This window comes from Eutrigla gurnardus (assembly GCF_963514095.1).
Source record: "Eutrigla gurnardus genome assembly, chromosome: 2".
NCBI classification, from domain to species: Eukaryota; Metazoa; Chordata; class Actinopteri; order Perciformes; family Triglidae; genus Eutrigla; species Eutrigla gurnardus.
Genome location: NC_139916.1, coordinates 12,324,025 through 12,334,609, shown reverse-complemented (window position 1 = coordinate 12,334,609; position 10,585 = coordinate 12,324,025). Strand labels below are relative to the sequence as shown.

Below are 10,585 nucleotides of genomic sequence, written 5' to 3'. Positions count from 1 at the left end.
AAATGTTTAGTCTTTATATACATAATCACCGTAAGAGTTACAGTTTTAACTGACTTAAAGAGCTGAGCAAACTAGTTGTTAAAACACTATTTTTCAAGCAAAGCCCTTTCTGTCTGCCTGAGTCACCTGTGTTTTTTGGATGAGGTTGAGAATTAAACTAATTGTATTACCTGTGGACAGAAACACGCCGTTTTCTGCTCTTAAAGCAAAGCTAAGGTGACTAACTGCTGGTTGTAGCTTCATATGTGCAGACAATCTGAAAAAAAAAAAATGTTGAGATATTCCTCATCATTAATATGAGAGGTTTTGAATGTTTAGTGTGTTAATATATAATGTAAAATATGACTCATTATGCAGAATTACTCCTACAAGACACAAATAATGCATTAATCGAGATTTAAAGTTGATTCTTGACCTTGAAGCAGAGATTCTGTATCAAGTAGTGATTCATTCAGGCTGCTTGACTTTCACAAAGGAAGCTAATCAGGCAGCTCGTCCTGCTGGCAGACGTCCTGCCGTCACCGCGTGTTATTGTGGCTGTTTCCCTGTGAACCTTCCAGCTCTCGGAGTCAGAGTGCAGCCTGATTTAAAGGTGGGGGAATCCATGCAAACTCTCATGACATAAAACTTTAATGAGTACTAAACTATAACATGTCAGCTAACCAGCCACTGAGGTCTGCTCCTTTATTGACTTTGCCCTAGGTGACAAGACCCCCCCCCCCCCCACACACACACACGGTGTAGTCACACTCTTAAGGGTTACACATTGTCACATATGGAGATACACACTCTTGTAAAAGCACACACACACGCGCACACACACATACATCAATACTAAGAATGAAAGGAGTTCTTACTGTAGTAGATTATGGTGCTATAGGTATTGATGATTGTCCCCCTCTGTAAGTCCTGATCAATACAGAAGACATGGTCCTTACTCCGCTGCTCACTTGCTCTTCCAAAGAACGCCTGATTAAATGATAACAACTGAGAATAAAAGGGGGTTTAAATCCTCAGACAGCCATTTAAAACAATAATTAGCTCTACTTTTCCACAATGTATTATATTCGCCTGGAGGCAAGTGTCAGATGTGTAGCCAGATACCCTACATCATCTGCAGAATTGCAACATGAATTAAAAAAAAAACAAAAAAAAACATGCATGCATGCCCAGGTCCATGTGTGCTGATGGCTGATGGCTCGAGATTTTTTTATTTATTTTTCTGGCGATGAAGTGTGAAAAATCGATGGCATAGCTTTGTGCCAGCCCCGGGCCCCCTGCAGGTCCCCGCGGACCGGCTCCGTTTATTGTGCTCAAAAAAAGGCAATTACAATGTTAATGTGTCGCAGCAGGAGAGTGAACCGGAGTGAAGCATCGACGTCAAAAAAGGTTGATGGAGAGAGAGCAGAGTCACTGTGGGTTAACAGCGAAACGGCGTCTGGGGAGCGTTTCATATCACAACACAGAGGAATCAACTCCACATACAGTGGGGACTCTTTATTCGGCTAATAGAAATAATAAGTACTGCTATTAATTACTATTGCCTATTGTTGATCACCACGCAGATAGATAGATAGATAGATAGATAGATAGATAGATAGATAGATAGATAGATAGATAGATAGATAGATAGATAGATAGATAGATAGATAGGTAGATAGATAGATAGATAGATAGATAGATAGATAGATAGATAGATAGATAGATAGAGATAGATAGGTTATTCTCAGAGAGACACCATCCTGCAGGACTGATACAAACCCCTCTCCGAGGAAATCTCTCGGGAGCCCATAATAAGCCATTAAACAGGCGCATTAGGACTAATGAAAAGGCTCTTAGTGGTTTACCACTGCAGGGCCACCTGGATGTGTCCGTCTGGGGGCGGCTGTGAGAGGAAGGAAAACATCGGAGATGATGATGTTTGCACGTGTAGTTTTCAGAGCACGTTGCTCTTTGTCTCAACGTCTGAAGATGTGGTTTTGTTGTCTCTCTCTCTTTCCCTGATTAAATTAAGGTTGTATACACAAAGTTGAATTATCTGTATCTGTAGTGTAAACAGCTATATCGTCTCTCCTGGACTCTTAACGTCATGTTAAGCAAACCCAAGTCAGAAAGCCTCATAGTACAACGTTTCGCACCTCTTTCGCTCCCTAAAATACTCTCATCTTGGCGCTATCTGGGTCGTGCGTCATACAATTCGTGTAACACACACACACGCACACACACACACGCACGCACGCACACACGCACGCACGCACGCACGCACGCACACACACACACACACACACACACACACACACACACACACACACACACACACACACACACACACACGCACACACACATAACAAAACGTGGACTTTGTGTTGAGACCAAACTGCTTTTCCCAAGATCAAGAATGAACCTCAGGGTGTAAAAGAGATGTTGGTTATAGAAGAATCACACAGTCGCTGTCCTTGGTCCTGAAACCTGGACTCTCCATCACGAGGTTCTGAAATGTTTTACACCATCCCCCCCCCCCCCCTCCCCTCCCTCCCTCTGCTTTTAAAACGATTCGCCCGAAACCAGCGCAGACAACACACAATCTTGTCGATAGCACAGACGGCAGGCTACCTGTGATTGTGATGCAAATGTTAATGGACTCTGAGGTGCTCTGATTAGCCTGATGTGGGCTAATTTCCCCTGCTATGCGGTCCCCAGAGAGCCCAGAGTGCCTTTTCACTACCCCTTTATTAATTGCGCTCTGTGTGTGTGTGCGTGGGTGGGTGTGTGTGTGTGGGCTCGCTGGGCTGGCAGAAAGACGCGGCAGCTATGCAATCGTGGGTTAAATGGCAGGTGAGGTCTCACAGGATGGCTGCTTCGGTTCACAGAAAATATGTATTTCGTTAACAACAAACAAAAATAAAATCCCTTTGTCACATCGAAGCATTCGCACCTCTTTTTCTCCCTCACACACTCATCTTGGTGCAATCTAGGCCGTCAAACACACACACACACACACACACACACACACACACACACACACACACACACACACCTGCCTCGTCATTACCCTTTCTGAGTGAAAACATGTAATGGATGAGGTAATGACCGCCTATAATGAAAGTCATAGACCGACGACATTGCAGTCAGAGCCGTGGAAACCCAAAAAATCCGGAGGTGAAATATTGTAATATATATATATATATATATATATATATATATATATATATATATATATATATATATATATAAACAGATCAAAAGATCAACAGTGGGATATTTTCTGAGGTGTTATAGGTTCATCATTTTCGTATGACTTGGTTTACTTTATGATAATCACCGAAGGCAGGCGGGAGTCCCAATTGTAGCAGATATATCAACTGGCTTTGTTATTATCAGGATGCTGCCTCTCCAGGAGAACCACCCACCCCCCCATAATAATGCCCCCCATAACATAATCGCGAAAATGAGGCTTTTATTTCTGTTTCGAGGAGATGGGTGGGGGTTGGGTGGGTGTCGGTGGAGAGGGGGTGTTGGGTGGAGGTGGAGGGAAGGGATTGATGAAGGCGGAGAACCTTGTGCCAGCTCACCCATGTGTGTAATGTGAAAAGAGAGAAGAGCCGGGGGTGAAATACAGAGGAGGAGGAGGAGGAGGAGGAGGAGGAGGAGGAGGAGTAGGAGAGGGGGGAGGGGGAGACGCGCGTGGCGTGGGGGTGCACAGTCAGATCACAATGTCATTTTTGGATTTCACTTTCTACGAGGGGGGAGAAAAAAAGCAGCCTCACCGATGGGTATCGAACACGCGGGTCAAACACAACGCAGCGCGAACCTCGGACAACACAGATAAAGAGCGGTCATATCTGTATCGACAGAGACGAGAATCCCCCCGGGACGCGGCACACTGACCCTTCTGACGACTCTTGGGATCGGTGATAAACTGAAGGAAATCGCTTTCCTCCTCCTCCTCCTCCTCCTCGCGGACGGATAAGCACGCGGCTCCCCGGAGATCATCACCGTGCGCGCGCGGACGTCGGATCAAACGGGATCATTTGGGCCTGGGAACAAAAATCTGAGAGCACAGGTTATTGTCACGAATGTGTGTGTGTCGAAAAAAGAACCCCTTCAGACCTGATAAAAGCCAAATATGAGACGAGTCCCACATCTGTCTGGTTGCATTTGGGCCTCAAACGAGTCCTAAAGCCTGTTGGAACCTGAACCCGAATCCCAAACAGAAATAAGTGCTATTATTAGAAGTGGTGGTGTACATGGTCGTGGAAGGTCTGTGGTCGCGCTAACCTGCTGGTGTCACGGCTGCTCTATTCATCCTGCAGCACACTCCATCAGACAGCGCGGGTCTGAGGAGGGCTGCGGCGCGCTGATAACAGCCGCCCCATTCATTCGGAGGCTGCGGGGAAGGAGTCACGTTCGTTCCCCCCCAACCGAGAATTACACCCAAATAAATAAATAAATAAATACCAGACAAAAGCGAGCAGATTTATTCGGATTTTACCCCCCCCCCCCTTGTTGTTTAAAATGGGGCTCGAGCTTTCACAGAGATGCGCGGCCCTGATAGCTCGGCCTGCGCTCCTGCATGATGCTCACCTGAAGCTGCACGAAATCACCGTCATGCAGTTAAGCTTTAAATTGAAATCATTACAGAGTATAAAATGAAAACGAACACAAAAGAAGCAAACAATTATTCTTTTATCGCATTTTCTTTGCTTTGACTGAATTTGCTAAATTGTAGCTTGCACCAAAAGGTTAATGCCTACTTTAAAAAATAATAATAATAATGAAAACTATATTTTCCATTATAATCGTATAGAGAGTCTTAGCTTTGACGCGTTAATTCTCATTTATAAAATAATGTCCTGAGCCAAAGTACTAGCAGTAGCCTACTCTTGTTCCTTGTCAGCTGATGCGGCGCTGCTCTCAGGTTACAGGCCATTCACAGAAAAACAGGTTCGGAGCTTTAATAGGTCGCGCTATTATTAATTTTCCGCAAAGCAAAACAACGCCTGCATGTACAAATAGCAACGGTAGTTAGTAAGGCTGTCGTGTTGTGTCGTGATGAACTCTGATCACGCAGCCCGAGGAAGCAGTGAACACAAAGTCCTAGTGACAAGACGAACGTCAACAAACTGTTTAAAAAAGCACTGTGGGGCTTCGACTTCCGGATCACTTATAGGCTACTTTAATGGGAAACAATTACATCTTTTTAGGACTTCTCCCAGAATGTGCCGACAAGGCGAATGCAATGGGACAGCACTCAGAAAGGCTAGAGGACTAACGCGACTATACGAGATTATTCCTCGCGAAGGCTCCTTTAAAAACAAAGAAGAAAAAAGTGTTTATTTTTGTATTAAGCAGAAAATTCTACTATTCGGGGTTCGTTAGACTGAAAAGGGCTCTCGACTTCCAAATAATAAAAATCAATGCAAAATACACGTAAAGTAACACATATTGTCTTTTAACATTTCTTTTAATTAACAAATCTCGTAGGATATACATTACATATGACCCCCCCCCCCCCCCCCCGCCATGGCTCAGACTGTCACATCATCACAGATATAAGTGAATGAATGAATGAGCGTCCTGAATGAAGATTTCAGGCTGAAAATAAAGCCGCTGGAATAAACGTTTCACTAATAAAAATTTTAAAAATAGTACCATCTTTCAGAAGCCAGCATTAAGCAAGGATAAAATGCAGGAAAATATATACACACGTGTATAAAAAAAATATAAACATAAATATTTTCCCTTCATCAACAAACGCGACACCGTTTTAAAACCCGATCCATGTAATCCAAGAAACAACATGGGTTACTATTGTGACGCTCCACGTCCTCTTCTTCTTTCATATGAACATTAATTACAAAATTAAAAAAAAAATCGATTTCTTGTATCCTAATTGTGAATGTTATATAATCTTGTCCAAAGAGTTTGGGGTTTTCGTCAAATTCCAGCCTCCTTTTATATGCGTAAAGTTATGCAGAATCTGAGGCCCCCGGAATGTCATTGGATGTCGGGATGAGGTATTATAGATTATGGGTTGGGGAAGGGGAAGGGATGGTGGGGGTACTGCAAGCACCTCCCCTAGAAATGCAGCAAATCTCTCCCGTTTTCTCCTGGTGGGGCACTGGGAGGGCTGGAGACGTGCTTCGCATTGGCAGGCTGATGAGGACACGTGCCTCCCACCCCCACCCCCCGGGCTCCACGGTACCGCATTGGCATCAGTAAAGGCACCTGGAAACCGAGAACCAACTCCTGGAAACGCTGCCTGTCGTCTTATAACCCCAAAGAGAACGATATAACGGGCCCTGAAGAAACCTGTGGCTCGCCTTTTCCTGCCGTGCGTAAAGCTTTTGCGCACAGCGCCGAACTGCCTGGGAGACTTGAATAAGGTGCGCCTCCTCGTCGAGCATCAGCGCAGTGCCAAGATGCAGAAGCGGAGCAGCGACGTCTGAAGGTGACATGAACCTGGAGATGATCAAGAGCAGCAGCAGGCGTACACTGAACAAGAAGTGGAGATAGCAACTGAAAAACCGTCGGTGTCTTAAAAACAAAACGTGCGCTTTTCCCCACCCTCGTGGCTTTTATCTAAATGCAGAATATCAAGAGCTGTCATCCAAAGTAGCCTCGCATTTTTACCAACTGGAGAAGAAGAAAACCCCAAATTAAACTGCAGAAAACTGCGAGTAAGGAGAGGAGCGAAAAAAATGGCGACGTTAATCAGAAGCAAGCTTTCTAACAAACTGTCAAATGCGGCCACCGCGGTCTCCAACAAGTCCCAGGCGAAGGTGAGCGGGATGTTCGCCCGGATGGGGTTCCAGGCCGCCACCGACGAGGAGGGTCTGGGCTTCGCCGCCTGCGACGACCTGGACTACGACCACAGGCAAGGCATGCAGATGGACGTTATGACAACCGACGAGGTGGGAGGAGGAGGCGAGGGCAGCGGGGACGGGGGCGGACTGGACGGGGACAGCCACTACCAGAGGGACGGCACCGGTCCGCCGCGCTCAGCCTCAAAAGACGGAGATCCCGCGAGCGAGTCGACCGAAGCCAGACCAAAAATCACCGCCTGGGAAGCGGGCTGGAACGTCACGAACGCAATCCAGGTAAAGACGCACCTCGCCGGTTCCTGGTTTCTAAATTGGCTGAGTCGCCTCCGGAGCAGAGCTGTGAAATGTTGAGATAAACGCGCACCCGAGACCGTACAGGTTGAGTAATATATTCACGCTCAAAGCACCAGCAACTTCGTCAAGTCGCCCTTAAAAAAAAAGAAAGAAAGAAAGAAAATTGTGTCAGAAGATTCACACGATTTACTTTTCTTGGAACCTAATTGTTATATTTTTATTGGCGCAAAGCAGAGCAGCTAAAATGATAGAGATGCGCTGAAAAACAGGGAGGCAGTTGATGCCCTGCATGTGCCCCCCCTCCCTTCCTCCCCCCTCTCTCCCTGGAGACACACATTCTTTGTCTGTATAGTGATGTCCACGATGAACGCCCATAACTGCCCACCTACACTCAATGAATACACACATCTATAAAGAAAACCATCGAAGTGACTTTGAGAACTTGGGTTATTCAAAGAAAGTGTTATTAATTGCAGCATAGAAACGAAAAGGGGGTGTTAAGATGTTTGACACGAGATTACTGATGGGTCGTAACTGACCCGGAGTCTGCTTGTGTGTAGGCTATGCGACAAAAAATAAATAAATAAATCACTAGACGCAATCCTTTTCATGCCTTATCACTGCTGTGGTCACGGCGGCCACCCTGACGTCAGAGCGTGTCTCCTACAGCTCGTGGTGACGTCAGAGGCGGGCGGATGCGCTCAAAGCGAAGTGGAAAACCCACAACATGAAAAACGTGAAGGAGACGTCAGAGGGAAGGAGGCGTCAGAGGGAAGGCGCGCCAAAAGCCAAAAACGGCCCATCGCGTTATCAGGAAGATTTGCCTAATTGAAAATATAAAAAGTTGATGCTTCGAAAAGTAACTCTTACATCAGTTTAACCACATTTACAATGTCTGTGCGCTTCTTTTTCTCCGTTTCTAGGGAATGTTCGTTCTCGGGTTGCCCTACGCCATCCTGCATGGAGGATACCTCGGACTCTTTCTCATTATTTTCGCCGCCGTGGTGTGCAATTACACGGGCAAAATCCTCATTTCCTGCCTGTACGAGGAGAACGAGGACGGGCAGCTCGTCCGCGTGAGGGAATCCTATGTGGACATTGCCAACGCCTGCTGCGCGCCCAGATTCCCGTCTCTGGGCGGCCACATCGTGAATGTAGCCCAAATCATAGAGCTGGTGATGACGTGCATCCTGTACGTGGTGGTCAGCGGCAACCTCATGTACAACAGCTTCCCCAACATGCCCATCTCCCAGAAGTCGTGGGCCATCATCGCCACCGCCGCCCTGCTGCCCTGCGCCTTCCTCAAGAACCTGAAGGCGGTCTCCAAGTTCAGCCTGCTGTGCACGCTGGCCCACTTCGTCATCAACGTGCTGGTGATCGCCTACTGCCTCTCCAGGGCGCGGGACTGGGCCTGGGACAAGGTCAAGTTCTACATCGACGTCAAGAAGTTCCCCATCTCCATTGGGATTATCGTGTTCAGCTACACCTCGCAGATCTTCCTGCCGTCCCTGGAGGGCAACATGCAGAAGCCGAGCGAGTTCCACTGCATGATGAACTGGACTCACATCGCTGCCTGCATCCTCAAGGGCCTGTTCGCCCTCGTGGCCTACCTGACCTGGGCCGACACAACCAAGGAGGTCATCACAGACAACCTGCCCTCGACCATCAGAGCCGTCGTCAACCTCTTCCTGGTGGCCAAAGCGTTGCTGTCGTACCCTCTGCCGTTTTTCGCCGCCGTCGAGGTGTTGGAGAAATCCTTTTTCCAGGACGGGGGCCGCGCCGTGTTCCCGGACTGCTACGGAGGCGACGGCCGCCTAAAATCCTGGGGACTCAGTCTGCGATGTATCCTCGTTGTGTTCACCTTGCTCATGGCGATCTACGTGCCACACTTCGCCCTCCTCATGGGTCTCACCGGCAGCCTGACGGGCGCAGGCCTGTGCTTTCTGCTTCCCAGTCTCTTCCACCTCAGGCTTCTATGGAGAAAGCTGCTATGGCACCAGGTTTTCTTTGATGTCGCCATCTTCGTAATTGGAGGTATATGCAGCATCTCTGGTTTCATCCACTCGACGGAAGGGCTCATAGAGGCGTTCAAATACAACATACAAGAGTAGACGCGTTGCTGTGAACTGTAGATGTTAACTGCAAAATCCCCATTTAGTGAACAAAACAAGAAAAAATAAAAAAATGTAAAAAAAGAAATAAACGACTTCCCGGCAAGCGCAGCCTCTCTGCTTAGTTCATGCGTAAAAAGCGCGCGCGCACAACACAAGCGCACTCATACAGTCTTGCATCAATTCAGAAAAAAATGCGCGCGCACGCACACAGACACACGCGCACACACACAAATACATAAATAGAGCCCGCGGCAGTGAGGGAATCCACTGCATCCACAACACACTATATGGACGATACATGTTGTATAAATATGCGAAACAAACGTACATAATAACATTTTCCAGTGGAGTGAACGTTTACAATATTGACCTTAAACAAAAATTGCAAAAAGGGCAGTTTGTCTTTTCGTCGCTCTTGTGGTGCTTCCCCACATGAGACTTCACTTCATGTAACGCTAAAGAGTTTGTGATGGGCGGACTTTCGACAGCATAATGTGATTTACGATTAAGTGTATTTAAAAAAAAAAAGAGAGAAACATTTAAAGAAATGCCATTTTCCTTCTGTAGGTAATTTGCATTATGATTACATTGGCGGTGAATGTTGGGTGTTAAATCCAGAAAAACGCTTGTCGACACACAAGAAGGTGAATTAACACGATGGCAATAACCAGCAGTAAAAAAAGAAAAAGAAGAAAACAAAAAACACGTGAATGGAAAAATGTAAAAGAAAAGCGAAGTTTCGTTAGATATGAGGAAATTGGACCTGCTCCCCCCAGATCAGTTTAAAATAATGCAAGATATCAAAGTACACAGCAGCTATACAAACTATGCATTGAATGTATGACATTTTAGACACACAACACATAATGAAACTGGGAAGTGGAAATGAACAATCCTGCAAATTTCGATTCTTCTGCGTGAAACTCTTTTTGCGTTGACCCCCCCCCCCCTTCGCTCCAATTGATTTAGCTTTTAAAATCGGCCCACAAGAAGCCCCCCCCCCCCGTACCCTGGCCCAAATGTAAGCTAGATGGGGAGCCCAAATTGCAATCATGCACATTCAATTTACCATAATGGTTTTGTTTCCCTTCATTACATTTGAAAACGGCCTGCTCTTAAAATGTAATTGAAAAAGTTACGTCTCGAAAATTCGGTGTCCGAAAATCTTTAAAAAAAAAAGAGAGAAAAGAAAAAGAGAGATTATAGAGGAAAATGTGCATACATTTTTCATTCCGTGCAATCCAATGGGTCCTGTTGAAATGTTATAAAAACCGTATGTGTAGTGTGTTGTTGTGGTTTCAAAAAGATGGAATGTATATCTCAAAGTCGTTATCATATATCGTGAAATTAATA

The 10,585-nt window shown here is 46.1% G+C and overlaps 1 protein-coding gene across 1 annotated transcript; it reads left to right on the top strand.

The window, feature by feature from the left end:
• The first annotated feature begins 6,262 nt into the window (after positions 1-6,262).
• slc32a1 (solute carrier family 32 member 1) lies at positions 6,263-9,935 on the top strand. The gene is made up of 2 exons (XM_084028545.1): positions 6,263-7,100; positions 8,042-9,935. The coding sequence occupies exons 1-2, from the start codon at positions 6,702-6,704 to the stop codon at positions 9,227-9,229; spliced, it is 1,587 nt and encodes a 528-aa protein (XP_083884671.1). The 5' UTR covers positions 6,263-6,701; the 3' UTR covers positions 9,230-9,935.
• The last annotated feature ends 650 nt before the right edge of the window (positions 9,936-10,585 follow it).